The 16,781-nt window shown below is 43.8% G+C and overlaps 1 protein-coding gene across 4 annotated transcripts in view; it reads left to right on the forward strand.

Moving 5' to 3' along the window:
* Positions 1 to 512: 512 nt before the first annotated feature.
* Positions 513 to 16,781, forward strand: part of Morc3 (MORC family CW-type zinc finger 3) — a 41,824-nt gene continuing 25,555 nt past the window's right edge. Inside the window, exons 1-5 of one of the 4 annotated variants that reach the window (XM_085832424.1) lie at positions 513 to 666; positions 9,581 to 9,653; positions 12,500 to 12,632; positions 13,437 to 13,650; positions 15,551 to 15,699. In XM_085832424.1, the coding sequence (XP_085688550.1) occupies positions 628 to 666; positions 9,581 to 9,653; positions 12,500 to 12,632; positions 13,437 to 13,650; positions 15,551 to 15,699 (608 nt within the window). In that variant the 5' untranslated portion in view covers positions 513 to 627. Of the gene's footprint in view, positions 667 to 723; positions 1,437 to 2,144; positions 2,387 to 9,580; positions 9,654 to 12,499; positions 12,633 to 13,249; positions 13,346 to 13,436; positions 13,651 to 15,550; positions 15,700 to 16,781 lie in introns of those variants that run through there. The other 3 variants (XM_085832428.1, XM_085832425.1, XM_085832427.1) reach the window with 3 other exon arrangements.

Genomic DNA, 16,781 nt, shown 5'->3' on the forward strand with positions numbered 1-16,781 from the left:
GAAATATGACTTTCGTATGACTGCAGTAAATACTCTTGCAAATCTTTTAACCTTCTCTTTACTTGTAGTATTTAGCATCCCTTTCTTGACTAATTTCTACATGCTACTCACTGCAGTACTGGACTCCACACACACTGAATTAACATGTCCGTGCGCTACCACTACCAGGATAAAAAAAAGCTGATGATTTTCAGGCAAACCCAAAAAGTAATCATTTCCTTCATTTTGTCCTGTAAGGTTCCAGTAACATCATTACCAGCGGCTATGGATTACACTTTTGCAGTGCGATTCTCATCCGCGTTTGCCTAGCTTCTACACAAACATCATCCTTCGCGCCAATCTTCAATCTCAAGGTCCAGCTACGCGAGGCGAGGAGCTCGCGCCCGCCCGCTCGCCTACGCATGCGCCCAACGCCTGGGTCCTGCGCGCGCAGCAGGTCAGGCCCGCTCCGGCAAGCCTCTGCCTAGAATCCTAATTCGTCTTTGCCCGAGGCGGAAATGAGTGGGTGTGGCCTGGTATCGGCGGCTCCGCCCCGGAAGTGGGCGGAGCACTGAAGCCCGCGGCGGACTCGTAGCCTCCCAGTCGGGCTGCGGCCGAGGCCGGTCCTGGCTTTGTAGCTCACTCAAGATGGCGGCGCAGCCACCCACCGGGATCCGCCTCAGCGCGGTGAGCAGCCGCGAGGGGAGGAGCGGGCCGGGTCCCAGGAGGGCGGGCAGGCGGGCCAGCCAGGAGGTGGCAGTGGGCGACGGCGACTCGAGGGCCTGGCGCGGCGGCCCGGAGGTCGCGGCGGGGCCGAGGGTCCGCCGCCATGTCTCCTCGCTCGGAGGAGCGGCTGTAACGCGCGGCCAGTGCGCTCGCGGCGTCTCGGGGCAAGCCGAGGCGGCCTCTCTCCCTCCCTCCCTCCGGCTCTGCGGCGCCCGACAGCTGTTGTGGGAGCCGCGCCCTCCGCGACCCGCCCGTCCCGGGAGCAGCCGCCGGGCCTCGCCGGGGCGGCGTGGGCTGCGGTGCAGCGCGGTTCCTGCACGCGTCGGTCCCTGTCGGCCCCGGCTCGGAGGAGCGGAGGCCAGGACTCATCTCCTCCGCTTGCTTGGCATGCCCCTGCCTCTTCGGGCCGAGCCCGTTTGTGGCAAACCCTTTGGAGGAGGCTGGGAGTGGTCGCAGAAAAGGACTTACACTTTCGGGTCCAAAACATTGTGGGCGTGGCTTCACCTGATGATTCCTGCAAAGTTTTATTCTCCGCCGGCCCTGAGGTCTTAAGCCGGGAAAGTTACTTCCTCGATGTTTGAAGGATGGCTGCAGTGGCCCATGCCTGGCATCCCCAGCGCTCGGGTGACCGAAGCAGTCAAATTCTAGGGCAATTTAGGGAGACAGGGGAAGTCCTGTCTCAAAGGCAAAAAAAGCGGTACTACTGTGTTATGTAATTTCATTGGCGAGTGGTAAGGATTTCCGGAGGTTAAAGCACCTCCCATAGGTGCTCTTCAAGAATGGAAGTCTCCGTCCATTCATTAAGCGACATCCATCATATGGGATGTGATAGCCCCAAGTGTGCATGAAGTGTTACCTAGTTTTATCGCGTCTGCCCTTTTTTTTTTTTTTTTTTTGTGAGGTTGAGAATTCTTCACATTTTTTTGTATGTTTTGTTTTAAATTGCCTGTTAGTACGGTTTCCCCCACACACACTTAAGTTTATGTGTATGAGTGGTTTGCCTGTGTGTGTGTGTGTGTGTGTGTGTGTGTGCGAGCGCGCGCGCGCGCGCGCACCTGAAAATGAGGACTTCTGATCCCTCATTGCTAGGTATGAGTTGGCCCATGGGGTGCTGGTAACTGAATCCTGGTCCTCTGTAAGAGCAATTTGTGCTCGTTTGTTTGTTTGTTTTTCGAGACACGGTTTCTCTGTATAGCAATGGTTGTCCTGGAACTCACACTCTGTAGACCAGACTGGCCTCGAACTCAGAAATCCGCCTGCCTCTGCCTCCCAAGTGCTGGGATTAAAGGCGTGCACCACCACTGCCCAGCGCCAAAAGAGTTCTTATTTCCAGGGAAGTGATAGAAATTATCCTGTGTCAATTATGAGTGACAAAGGTCCTGGAACAGGATTTAGATTCCTGTGAGTAATGGGGGTGGGGGTGGGGGTGAGTGTGTGTCTTGGGTTACCCAACAAGTGGCTGACTTCCTGATTGCCAGGCAAATGTTCTTTATGTTGCTGTATCCCCAGCCTTATGGAAGTCCTAAATCATACAACAAAATAAATGCATAGATGAGTACATTTGCAGAAGTACTGGCTGGAGGGGTCAGGCAGCAGAGCAGGCAGATCTCTGCTGGGCCCAACGAATACATTTAAGAGTTTTACCTAGCAAAGGGATGCTAGGTCAAATACAGAGTTGATGGTAAGTAGCTCTTGAGAGGGACTAAGAAGTCAGGCCTTGTGGTACATATGTAATTTCATCTACTGTGGAGGCTGAGGTAGTAGGACTACAAATTCAAGACCTGCCTGAGCTACAGAGTGAGTTCAAGGCCAGCTTAGACAACCTGTCTCAAAATAAAAAGGAAAGAGGACTGGGCTGTGTTTCAGTGGGAGAGTACCTGCTGCCATGTCTGGGGCCCAAGTTCAACCCCAGCACTTGAGGGCACTAAAGATAGCTCAAGAGAATTTTGGCTGTCTTACAACATTCCATTTCTCAATCATGATGTTCTGGTTAGCCAAACATATACAGGATCCTCAGTACAGATGGACCTTTAGAGAACTTCCATTCATGACAGTTAGCCTTAGGTGTTGCCACAAGTATTTGAAGTCTCTATTTTGGGTCAGGGATATATCCCAGTGTAATATAGCACACACTTAGCGTGTGCTAGGGCCCTTGGTGCTACTGCAGTACCAAAAATAAAATACAAATGCTATTTCTTTAAAAAGCTACATCCAAGTGGCAAGGCGTAATATAAGCTCAGCACTAAGAAAGGTGAAGTGGGAGGATCAAGAGTTCCAGGCCAGCTTATACCATTTTCTTGACCCTTTCCTCAATAAGAAAGATAAGCCACAGCCTAAAGAGAGCTCCCAGGTTGAGTCCTGATCAGTAGAAATGGGTGAATTGCATGTCTAATTGGTTCTGCATCTGAACCTTTCCCCCTCCTTACATATTGCATTCTCTGATTCTTCAAAGTTGAAGGGCCAGGAAAACGGCTCAGTTTGGTAAAGTGCACTCGGTGAAATCATAAAGCCCTTAGGTCAGGTCCACAGCCCCCAGGAACATGTCTATAATCTAACTCAGCACTAGGGAGGTAACTGACTGGATCTCATTAGTCAGCCAATCGAGACAGACTAGTGAGCTCTAGGTTTAGTGGGAGACCCTGCCTCAAAAATAAGACTAGTGAGATCGAGGTTGAAGATACTTTCAAGCTAGCCTCTGGCCTCTACTTTCGTGTTAAGCCCCACAAACCCACCACAAAAAGATTGAATTGATACTGGGCATTCTGGAGACTGAGACTGGAGGGCAACAAATTCAAGGCCAGCCTGGACAACTTAGTAAGACCCTGTATCAAAATATGAGAAAGAGGACTGGGTATATAGCTTAGTGGTAGAACACTTGGTCTGGTGTGGGAAAGACTCTAGAACCATCCTAAAGGAACAGAAAAGCTTGGCCTGTCCCTGTAAGCCAGCACTCGGGAGGCAGAGGCAAGCTAGGGTAACATAGTGAAACCCTGTTGAAACGAGGAAGCAAGCAGACCAAATTCCTTTAAGTTGGCAGACAGTGTTCTTGAGACCCTGGGTTCTTCCCCATTGCTGTAACGATGTTCAGTTAAGAACAGAGGCTGTTTGGAAAGCTCAGCATTGTCTTTCACTGTCTGCTTTGGGTTCCTGATGGTTTGAAACTTTTACCTTATGAACCAGATCTAGCCTGGCACCTGTGTTTGTGTATGACCTGTGATCTAAAAGTGAGCATTCAGAATGTTCGAAAAAAAGTTGTAGGGCGTGACATAAATTTTAGTGTTCATAGTTTTATTGGACACACCGTGTGCAGTTTACATGTAACTGTGACCTGCTTGGAGTAGGGGAGAAGCTAAGACATGAACGAGCTTTTCATTTATCAAAGGCCATAGAACTAAGCTGGGCAGTGGTGGCACACACTTCTGATCTTAACTCTTGGGATGGTAGGGGCAGGTGAGTCTCTTGAGCTCAAGGCCAGTCTGGTCTACAGAGTGAGTTCCAGGGCGATGGACATGGAAGGGCAACATTCTTCAGTGTGTCATTTCTAGGCTATTATACACACATTTTAGAATCATTTAGGAGGTCTGAGATCCTAGCATGGAGTGCAGAGTGCTAAATAAACATTTTTCATTTTCTTCTGTTGTTTGGTGGCTTTTCTCCACCCGCAGATAGATCCTTGTGCCTCCAGCTGATACAGGTGCACTGCACTGTTCACCCGCTCCTGAGGCGTGGTATTACTTCATTTACTTATTTTTGTTGGAGTTGGTTTGTTCTCTTTTATTCTCAGATATGCCTGGCATGGTACTGTGACTGCATTTTCTATACAGCTTTTTACTTTCCCTGGAGTTAGCCATTGATTTATATATATATATATTTTTCCTCCATACTGATCAGTAGATCATTCACACTTTCACAAGATCATAGAGGTCTTTTTCCAGCTGTGTTCAGAACACACCCAGCATTTATCAGGTGGGATTCCCTGGATGGATAAAGGTATGGGGACTCCTTTAATCTTCTGTTAGGACTGTGTGGATTTACTCCTTAGTAAGCACTGAGCGACTTACAGCATAGGCTTAGCCTGCCCTCCTGGCAGCAGTGCTGACATAAATGATTCAGTGTGTAACTTTGGACAGATCACTCAGTCTCCTTGTAACCAAGGTTCTGCTGTGAATGAGGAGTGTGATTCTCTTACCCATAACAGAATTGTGCTTTAAGTTTTTGGTTTGTTTGTTTTGGTGATAACTTTCTTCTTTAAGATTATTTATTATTATACGTTAAGTACACTGTTGCTGTCTTCAGACGTACTGGCAGAGGGCATCAGATCTCACTATGGATGGTTGTGAGCCACCATGTGGTCACTGGGATTTGAACTCAAGACCTTCGGAAGAGCAGTCAGTGCACTTACTCGCTGAGCCATATCGCCAGCCCGTGCTTAAAGTTTTTGAGGAATCTTCATGCTGTGTTCCATAGCGGCTGTGCATGTTATATTCCCAGCAAGTGTTAGCCTAAATAATACAGGGTGGCTCTTCAGCACAGCAGATTGCAATGGCAGGGAAACCCAAGCAGAATACAATAGCCATCATGGATATAGAGGGCACAGGAAGACAAGCACACCAAAAGTAAGTGGGTAAGGGTGGTGTTTTGAAACAGTTGTCTGTGGATGCAAGGAACACAGGGTACCGTCAGCTCAAGGATGATCAGTGAGTTTCTGGACCAGTGATGGATGCTCTAAAACTGCTTTGAATCTGTATATGAGGCTGTGGTTTTTGCTGTCTTCTGTGGTGGTTTCTGTTACCTGGGAAATATTTTCAAGGATCCTCCCTCCCTATGTGGCTTTACCTCTTTTTATTTTGGTCCTGACAGCATTTTTCTTTTTCTTTTTCCTTCCTCCCTCCCTCCCTCCCTCCCTCCCGTCCGTCTTTCTGTCTTATCTATCTATCTATTTATTTATTTGTGGCGTGGAGGGCATGCACACGTGTGCCATGAGAGAACAGAGATTAGGAGTCAGTTCTCTCCCCTATCATGTGGGTCCCAGGGATTGAACTCGGGCCTTTAGGCTACCAACTACTTTGATACAACAGAGCACAAAAGTTCTAATTTTTTTGAATGCTTTCTCTTTTGAGACAGTCTCAATATTTTGTCCCTTAGCCTCACTTGCTACAATACACCAAGATGGCCTCAGACTGACAGAGATTCTCTACCTTCCAGGAGCTGGAATAAAAGCCATGTACACCTAGCTAGCCTCCTGCAACTGTTTAGAGTTGGTGGGGTTATTTATTTATTTATTTATTTATTTATTTATTTATTTTAGAGAGAGAGAGAGCGTGTGAGAGAGAGAGAGCTAGAGTTTGCGCGTGGTCTTGCCTAGAGCTGGAGCTACAGTCACTTAGGGGCTTCTCAAGGAATTTCAATTCAGAACATGGCTGCTGTGGCAAGAAATCACATCCAAAAAAAATCTTCTAGGTCTGTGTTATCTGGCTGGAATACAGAGGAACCATTAATCCCAGGAGACAGGCAAGCAGGTCTCTGAGTTCAAGGTCAGCCTTGTATAGAGCGACATTCAGGTAAAGAAAAGCTCAGGTCCAGGCATGGAGGTGCACGCCTTTAATCCCAGTACTCAGGTGACAGAGGCAGGTGGATGTCTGAGTTCTGTTCAGCCAGTTCATGGAATTCAGAGGCAGCTATCAAGAGTTTTACAGAGAGAGGTTGAAGAGAGAGCAAGCTAGATACAAATAAAGACCGAACAAGCCAGAGAATTAGAAGGAGCCAAAAGATTAGAACAAATTGCTAGAGTTATTTTGAGACCAAGCAGGGCAATTCAGTGAGAAGCAGAAAGAAGCCAGTTTTGAGTCATCTTGAAGAGGAGTTTTGAGCCAGAACAACTGAATTAATCCAGTCAGCCAGAGCTCAGGAAGAGCTAGGAAGGGTGAGCTTACTCAGTGGTAAGTCTCTCAGCCTAGGTTAGCAGACAGAGGCAGTAAGCCTCAGACAGCAATTGTATGAGGAGAATAAAAATTATAGAAACTGACCAATGTGACCCTGAGAACCAAACTCTGGTTTAAGCTTTGTTGAATTCTGCAAGTTGATTTTTTTTTTTAAGTTTTTGCTTTTCTCTGGTGCTAAGATGAAACCCAAGATGCTGTACCTGCTAGACAAGCACCCTGCCACCAGTGTCTGTCTCCAGGGTTTTCACTGTCATTTGTGTTGTGATTGAGGTTTCCTGGGAAAAGCTGGGACTTCGAAGGCCAATTGACATCAGTGATGTGGATTCAGAGTTCAGAGCCAAGTTACCTTAAGACAACTTTGGCCCTTTAATAGCCATTATTGCCCTCCCCTGTGGCTTAAGGTCTTTGAGCATTGGGAAAATCATTTGAAGTATATGGATGACCCCTATGTTTCTTTCAACCAAAAGGTCAAGGAGTGCTGTCCAAAGCGTCTGAGGCTGAAAACAGCCTTTTCCTAGCTTTACCGTAAGCTACCAGCTAGTGTACCCAAAAGCCATGATACTTGGATTTCTTTGCTCTGCTACTCTAAAAACTTCATCAGATTATAACCACTCTTGAACACTTGGCTCCAGAATGAGCTGTCTCCACCCGTTTGGGGTGAGAGCTGTTCTTACGTCACTGGCGACCTTAGGTGGCTGTACAGTTAGGTCACTTTCCTTTCCTCAGCTGAAGTGACGAGATAAGAGCTGTGCCCAAGCTGTGCAAATACATGGCTGGCATTGCCTTCTCTGTTCTAACTATCCCTAAGTCTGGTCCTAGAAGCTTCCCACCTCTGTACAATATAATCTTCCAAGGTGACTGATTCATTCTGGCTGCTCTTGGCTTCTGACTGAATTGTTCTGCCTGGCCTCATACTAACTTTGACAATCTGTCCTAATCTCCTTCTTGTTCTCTGGCTTGTCCTCTCTGTAACCTATGTCTGTAGAACTGTCTCTGTGAAACTGCCACACACCACACACCTTTTTCACATTCTCTGCTCTTTATGTAGTCTCTCTCCCTCTGCTGTTCTCATGTGAGTTGAGAGTATCCTATCTCTGACAACTCTTTCTCTGATTGGTCACTTTGCCACTCAATTAGACGCCACTTTCAAACATGGCTGCTTCCTTCTACAAACTAACCTTACCTTCACTGTTAGGGATTAAAGATGTGTACTAAGGGTGTGTCTGTATTCTGGCTGGATCATATCTTTGGATGTGATCTCTTGTTTAGAGAAGCCATGTTGCTGGATTAAAATTCCTCTACATACATAGTTCTAAAATTTGATATAGTTTGATTTATATGCCTTTTTTTGTTATATTCAAGAAATAATTCCCAAATCAAATGTCTTGAAGCTTTTTTCTTCTAAAGTCTAACAATTTATCTGTTATTCTAGGTGGGTTTTGTTGTTACTGATGGTGATGGCAGTGTTTTTTGTTTTTTTCCGAGACCGGATTTCTTTGTGTGCCTCTGGCTGTCCTAGAACTCACTTTGTAGACCAGGCTGGCCTTGAACTCAGAAATCCGCCTGCTTCCCAAGTGCTGGGATTAAAGGTGTGCACCACCATGCTGGGCTATTTTAGGTTTTGGTCTATTTTGACTTAGTTTCTATGTATTGTAATGCAGGAATTTGGTTTGCCCAGTGCCATTTGTTGAAAGGGCTTTTTCCAGTGAAGATTTTGGTGCCATATGTTCAGGGTCTGTTTGTAGGCTGCTGACTTGTTGTGAGCCTGCCTGTCTTAGCTGTCCTTGGAGTCAGCTTGCCATGTCCATTCCCGTAGGGAGCTGATCTCTGCAGTTGTCTGGGTTTTCTGTAGCCACATCTCCATGCTGGGTGCCAACTTAAAACTTGCTTATGCTTTGATACTCTGCTTTCCAAGTGATGGAATTATAGGCTCTTGGTCACAGTGCTCAGTTGTACAGAGTGCTGGGACTTGAACCCAGGGCTTTGTGAATGTTAGGCAGGCATTCCACCAACTGAGCTAGCTACATCCCCAACCTCTTGTGTTGAGGAAGTGGAGGCAAGATGATCTGAAGTTTAAAGGGAGTTCAAGGCTATCCTAGGATATGTGACCCTGTCTTTAAAAAAAAAGTGTTTGGGGGGGTTGGTATGGGGGACTTTTGGGATAGCATTGAAAATGTAAACGAGGAAAATACCTAATAAAAATAAATTTTAAAAAAAGTGTTTAAACTAACTTATTACATGTGTATGCCACCAAATATTCAAGAAATTAAGTTTCCTATTGGCTTCTCCTTCCATACCCTATTATTGAGAGTAAAGATGTACTTTAAAACCTTGGAAAACTTAAAAACCTTCATTTGTTGTTGGAAGTAATATTTGAGATTCTTTGAAGAGGTCATGGATGTGCACAGGCCACTGTTTGACTGTAAGAAACTTGGAATCGAGAATAAATCCAACTTGAGGTGTCAGATATTTAGTCTCTGAGAGGCAACCAGCAAAGCTAGTAGATGAAGCAAAGCTAGTCAGGTTAGTAAGCTAGTCAGGTTAGTAAGCTAGTTAGTCAGGTTAGTAAGCTAGTCAGGTTAGTAAGGTTATTACACTGATGACCAAGTACCTTCTTGGCAAGAGTTTGTCTCAAAGGAAGGATTTAGGAAATGATGTTTGTGGGTCATTTAAAACAAGTCTTACAAGGGAATTGGGAATTAGGCAAGCTCTGCAGTGTGGACATAAGGAGACAGGGTTTTAAGCAGGGCTCCATGTGAACATTATTGAGTTATTCTCCAGCCTTATCTTCCAGGAAGCCTCTAGGTTTTATCTTCTTGGAGCAAGCAATCAGACATTTTTTATTTGGCATCAGTGTTGTTTAACACAGTTTTTATTGGGCCTTGTGCTTATAATTAAGGGCTGAATTAAACTTTATGAATTGTTTGTTTCAGCTTTGCCCGAAGTTTTTACATACAAATTCTACTAGTCATACCTGGCCGTTCAGTGCAGTTGCTGAGTTAATAGGTATGTATATTGTTGTTTCATTCTATCTCTTAATTGTAATTTTAGTTGACTTCTGAAAAATAATGTGCAATTATGCCTTTTCAAAGTGTATCCTGAGTACCAGTGGACACGCTTACTTAGATGTCGCCTAAGTCGGTTTCAGGGGAATTACGCCTCAGCCTTTCCTGTATTACTCAAGTGCTTCATTGCTTTTAGCACTTAATTTGCTAAGTTGACATAGCACTTACGTTGAAAATATTTATATTCTTATGAAAGTAAAAAAAATAAGAATTACACTTCACAGTACTGTGTGTACCACACAGAGAGGTTTCATCTTTCGGGTGGCATTACATTTATGGTAGTTACTTCTTGACTCCTCTTAAGGGAGTGAGATCCAGGAGTATACCTTAATTATCTACTGAGCATGATAATGTGTAAGGGACGTTCAGATTTGTATTATCAGGTCATGATTTTCTTCAATTTAGGTCTATGTTTTAAAAGGGGATTTGTTTAAAAAGATTTATTTATTATGTATATACTGTTCTGCCTAGAGAGAGACAGACAGACAGACAGACAGACAGAGGCACTGACTGACTGATTAAGTGAGAATGGGAGAATGGTGTGGACTTTTTCAACCTCAAAGCTCACCCCAGAAGAGGGCCAGAAGAGAGCACAAGATCTCATTATAGATGGATATGAGCCACCATGTGGTTGCTGGGAATTGAAATACTCAGGACCTCTGGAAGAATAGCCAATGTTCTTAACCTCTGAGCTATCTCCAGCCCAAAGGGGGAAATTTTATTCTCAACGAACTTCCATATATATTTTAGAATGAGTCTTAGTTTTTTGAGTTTTTTGAGTCAGGGTTTCTGTGTAGCCCTGGATGTCTTGGAACTCATGGTGTAGATAAGAGCAGGCTAAACTCAGAGGTCTCCTGCCTCTGCCTCCTGAGAGCTGGAACAAAGCATGGCTTTAAGATGGGCTCTTTATCAAAGGAAGGTCCTTAGATCTGAGAGCAGGAGAAGGAGGAGGGACTTTGAGTTTTTGTTTATTAAGAAAGGGTCTCCCTCTAGTCTAGGCTGGCTTGGAGCCCACAGTAAGCCTTCATCCTCAGCTTCTCTAGTACTGGGGTTGCAAAGTGAGCTGCCATGCCTGGCTTTAACTCCTTTAAAGTTCTTGTAAAGTCAGAGCTAGCAAACATTTGGGTGATTTCAATTTTTCTTCTCCCAAATCTACAATGGAAGTGCTATGACCCTACAGGTATTCTCATATTTCTTTGTGTTTGTTGGCAGCCGAGCAGAGATTCCCATGCCTAACAATGATTTTCCTTATGGTATTACCAAGTTTAAGTTTCTTTTTTCTTTTTAAAATTGGTTTATTTATTTTTTTTACTTTATGTGCACTGTTTTGCCTGCATGGATGTCTCTGAGAGAATGTTGGATCCTCTGGAACTGGAGTTAGAGACAGTTGTGAGCTGCCATGTGGATGCTGGGAATTGAACCCCGGGTCCTCTCAAAGAGCACCTAATGCTCTTGACTGCCAGCCTTCTCTCCTGCCCCCAACTTAAGTTCTTTTTTCTTTCTTTTTTCTTTTCTTTTTTTTTTTCGAGACAGGGTTTCTCTGTGTAGCTTAGCTCTGGCTGTCCTGGAACTCACTTTGTAGTCCAGGCTGGCCTCTAACTCAGAAATCCACCTGCCTCTGCCTCCCGAGTGCTGGGATTAATGCGTGCGCCACCATGCCTGGCCCCAACTTAAGTTCTTAATGAAATACTTTTTATCTTTTCTGAAGTGGTTAGAAAAGATTAATCGTATGTTAATTTACAATTTAACTTATTTCTAATAAATATTTCAAAGTATGTTTCAATTCAGGGCTATTCAGATGGATCTTGAATAAATCACAAGTTGATTTTATTATTACTGATAACAGTTAATTTTTTCATTTTTTAAAAAGATTTATTTATTTTATGTATGAGTACGCTGTTGCTGTCCTCTGACACACCAGAAGAGGGCATCAGATCCCATTATAGATGTGGTTGCTGGGAATTGAACTCAGGACCTCTGGAAGAGCACTCAGTGATCTTAACCACTGAGCCATCTCTCCAGCCCTTTTTCTTTCTTTCTATTTTTTTTTTTAAGATTTATTTATAATTATACATAAATACACTATAGCTGTCTTCGGATGCACCAGGAGAGGGCGTCAGATCTCATTAGGGATGGTTGTGAGCCACCATGTGGTAGCTGGGATTTGAACTCAGGACCTTTGGAAGAGCAGTCACCGAGTGCTCTTGCCTGCTGAGCCATCTCACCAGCCCTTTCCAGCCCTTTTTCATTTTAAAATCTATTCTTTTATGCCTGTTTGGAGAGAAATGAGTGTCTAAACAAGGATGTTAAAGGTGTTTGTTAGATGAGAAGAGTGTAGTGATAGAGTCGTAAAGCTGGAAGGACCTGACAAGGATCACAGAGATACTTGTAGGAGGTGAATCTGTGTGTGTAGCTCAGAGGAAAGTGATACTGCCTTCTCTTTTCTTTATTAGCTGTTATTTAGCTTCTGGGTCAAGTGGTAGAGATCTGACACTCAGCCCTTACAGACGGGCTCGTCTGTAGTCACCTTTGTGAATGTGAGGGAGTAGTGGGTTTCACACTTGTGTGTGGTGGGTGCCAGTCTTTTCTCCTAGGAAATGAAGGGCCTGGGGAAAGCTAAGGGGAAGTAGTCAATGAAGGCAGTTTATTCTCTTGTTTTCAAACCTTAGGAATTCCTAACCATTGGAGCTTTTAATGTGGTAATCTGTTCTGTTGCTTGTTACACACTGTTCTAATTACAGTGGCTTTAAATGCAGACTCAGAATTTCTCAAAACCCTGTCTTCCAGATAATGCTTATGATCCTGATGTGAATGCTAAACAGATCTGGATTGATAAAACAGTGATCAGTGACCATATATGCTTGACATTCACTGATAATGGCAATGGGATGACAGCAGATAAGTTACATAAAATGCTAAGGTAAAAACGTGTTACCGTTTGGGGAATGATGGCTTCTGTCTTGAAAATTATCCTGTGTCATGCAAAAAACCATTTTATAGCCTTAAGCTTTGTCTTTAAAACATGAAATGCTATGCCTACAGTGTGGTTAGGTCATCTTTTATTTTCTACAGCTAGACTATGTATACCACTTCATATCCCCACCGTGCTCAGCATCCCTGCCCATATCTGCCTTACCTAAAATTCCAGCATCCCTTTGGGATTGTATAATAGCTATTTTTACTTGGTATAAATTAGACTTGTGTTTCTAATGGGATTTACTATTGGAGATGGGGAGCTGTCTTTAAAGAGACTGAAGAGGCATAAAATAGGTGTGTCTGCAGTGGGTGCTGAAGTGTACAGTAAAGCAGAGGGAGAGTCTAGATGCAGGAGCCCTCAGTTGTCTCCTCAATGTCTCTTATGCTGCCAAACAGTCAGATTGACCCCATCATTACATGCCACAGTCTTGTGTAGGACATGAGAATTGTTCAGATCTAGAGGAAATGGTACTTACGCCTGCCGCAAGTAATAACCCAGACGTTTAGCCAGACATTCCAGGTGCTGAGCTGGTGGAAGTGCCTGAAATGCATTCCTTTCAGAGATGGGAAAAGACATCAAGGGAGGTCACAGTAATGTGCCCAAGACCACACTCCCAGGATGGGTGGAGTCACCATTTTAACCAGGCTTTTTACTTGGTACTACACTTATTAAATTTATTAAATTTTAATACTTAATTTTTAAATATGAAAGAATATGAATGTTTATTGTTTAACTTTTTCTTTTTAGCTTTGGCTTCAGTGACAAAGTCACCATGAATGGTCATGTCCCAGTTGGATTGTATGGGAATGGCTTCAAGTCAGGTTCTATGCGACTGGGCAAAGATGCAATGGTTTTTACCAAAAACGGAGAAACCATGAGTGTGGGCTTCTTGTCTCAGACCTACCTGGAAGTCATAAAGGCGGAGCACGTTGTTGTCCCGATTGTGACGTTCAACAAACACCATATCCTTTTGATTTTGGAATGAATGCTGCGGAGAAACAAACAAACAAAAAAAAAGGAACATTGCTTTTTATTTCCTTTAGTTCTTGTCTTGCCTTGTCCTCTCTTGTTTTAGGAAGGGTTCCTTCATGTTACTCAGGCTTGTCTGCAAACTACTGACTTCCATCCCATCCAAGCAAGAGCTGGGATTAAGAATACAGCACCAGCCGGGCGTGGTGGCGCACGCCTTTAATCCCAGCACTTGGGAGGCAGAGGCAGGCGGATTTCTGAGTTCGAGGCCAGCCTGGTCTACAGAGTGAGTTCCAGGACAGCCAGGACTACACAGAGAAACCCTGTCTCGAAAAACCAAAAAAAAAAAAAAAAAAAAAAAAAGAATACAGCACCACACTCATCCAAAGTTCTGTTGTTTTAAAAATGATTATTTTATCTGTATAGGCTTTGTCTGCACTGTAGATGTGTGCATTTGTGGTGTCTGCAGAGATCAGAAGGCGTGGCTTCCCCTGGTTCTGCACACACACGTGCCATGCATGACGTTAGGAGTCAGTTCTCTCCCTACCGTGTGGATCCCAGGGATTGAACTCAGGCCTTCAGGCTGGATATTTGGTAGATTTTTACTTACTGAGCCATATTGCAGCTGCCAGCTACTTTGATACAACAGAGCACAAAAGTTCCAGTTTCTTTGACTCCTTGACACCTTTGCTTTTCTTTCTTTCTCTTTTTGAGACAGAGTCTTAGTGTCTAGCCTTGCAGCCTAACCTCACCTGGCCTAGAACTTGCTGCATAGACCAAGATGGCCGCTGCCTTCCAAGTGCTGGAATGAAGGGTGTATACCACCACTCCTAGCTTCCCTTGTCTGTGAGCTGCCATGTGGGTGCTAGGAATAGAATCTTCCTATAAGAGCAGTAAGTGCTCTTAACCACTGAACTGAACTCCAGCTCCCAAATTCTTGGGGGGGGGGGGTTGTTTGTGTTTGTTTTTGTTTTTTAATTCATATATATTCCAAATCCTGCTTGTATATACTTTCTTTACTCTGTGCCTAAAGTTGAGGGTTTGTTTTTCTTTCTTTCCTGGAAATGTACAATGGAAATCTTTAACATAATATGGTTATGGTTGTGGTGGTTTTTTTTTATTATTATTATTGGTTGGTTGGTCTCACTAGGTAGCCCTGACTGGTCTTAAAGTCAGAGATTGCCTGCCTCTCCATCTCCCTGCTGTGTGCTGGGTGCCACCGTGCCTAGCTGTGTTACTTTTTATCTAGGGCTGGAGATGAGGTCTGTAGTAGAGTTCTGTTCTGATACATATGAGGACCTGAGTTTGAGTTGCAGTCCCACTGAGCAGAGACTTAACTCCACAGGCCTCCTTTTTCTTAGACATGATTTCAGAATGGGGTGGAATGCAGCAGGCCTTAGCCTCTTATGCAGCAAGGATTATAAGCGTGGGCCACTTTGCTTACTATACTGTTCATTATTTCAAGCTTATTGTAGATTAATAAAAAAGACTATGTTGGCCTATCTCAAAAGTTTTCCTAGTAACAGTGAAAAGCAAGATGGCTTTAGAAACTCATTGACTTATAGCACTGAGTTATCTAGAAGGAATGCATTTGCTCCCTTCCCATTTTACAGGTTGAGGTAAGGTTGCCTTAAACTCATAGCCCTCTCCCCTCAACTGGGGTGCAGGTGTCTCCCCTCAACTGGGGTGCAGGTGTCTTCCCTCAACTGGGGTGCAGGTGTCTCTCCTCTAACATGCTTATTCCTCATCTTTCTTTTTGTTCATTAGAACTTATGTTACTGTTTTAAGACTTAAAAATATTTAGGAATTGGTTTCTATTGAAGTTATTAAAGTTGGTTCCTGTATTACAATTATGTAAAACTTGTTGATTTCAATCTTTAACTAAGGACATACGTCAGATGATTAATTTAACAGAATCAAAAGCAAGCCTAGCAGCAATTCTGGAACATTCTCTGTTTTCTACGGAACAGAAATTACTGGCAGAACTCAACGCTATCATGGGTAAGAAGGGGACAAGAATCATCATTTGGAATCTCAGAAGGTAAGGAGACCTGTTGGTAGTTGACCATTGGGAGGTAAAGTGCATGCACAGTATGGTTGATTGCATTATGTTTAACCCTTGTTACACAGAGTAGAAATGAATGCAAAAAACATTCGTTGGCATTGAGCCCACTTTGTCTTCAAAGAGTCACTTTCCAATTGCTCTTAGTCCTGTCATTCAGTTCCCTTCAGCACTGTATAGTAGTACTCCATTCTCGGTCTCAAACCAAAAAACCTACCTGAGAAATACTAGATACTCTGGCTGCTGGAAATTAGGTCACATGAGCTACCAATCCAGTAAATAGTGAGAGTTTTGCCTTGCTAAAATTTTATTCTTGAGTTTGAGATGGCTCAGTGGATAAAGCTAAGCTTGCAGCCAAGCCTGATAACATGAGTTCAAGACTTCCCTCAGATCTCTCTCTCTCTCTCTCTCTCTCTCTCTCTCTCTCTCTCTCTCATTCACTCACACACATACGCACACACTAAATAAATGAATAAGTTAAAATAGTTAAAAACTAAAATTAGTAATTCTCTGTCTTTGGGCGCAATCTTTTGCAATTAAGAATTTAAAAATAAATATTAATAGTAAAATGCATATAATTCATTGACCCATAGAAATAAAGCAGTAATGGCATTAAAACTAAGCATTTTAGACTTAGGGTTTTTTTGTTTGTTTGTTTGTTTTTGTTTTTCTTTCTAATACTCTCTTTCCTTTTGCTTGCATTTACCTTCTTGTCCTTCCTCCTGGCTATTTTCTTTCTCTTCAGTCAAACTCTCCGGTTTCTTTTGCAGTAACTGGTTAACCTATGTGCACTCCAGCTCCGTTACCCTCTATTAGTTTTCTCTAGGTGTTAATAGTGCCAGGGTACTATCCTTGGTGCAGTGCAGTACAGTCAGGTACTTGGCTCAGTACAGAAGCATCACAGCACACTGTGGCCACACTTGCTTCTCTGCTGTGCTTCTCTAGTCCTGGCAACCTCTGACCTTGACCTTGATCTTGTGGTTTCAAAAAGTTACCTAAAAGATAATTCCAGATGTGAAACTCCTAGGATCCATGCTGGTGTTTCTAGGTCTTGGTGTTTA

Source organism: Mus caroli, unplaced genomic scaffold (genome assembly GCF_978045245.1).
Source record: "Mus caroli unplaced genomic scaffold, Mus_caroli_1 scaffold_17, whole genome shotgun sequence".
Taxonomy (NCBI): Eukaryota; Metazoa; Chordata; class Mammalia; order Rodentia; family Muridae; genus Mus; species Mus caroli.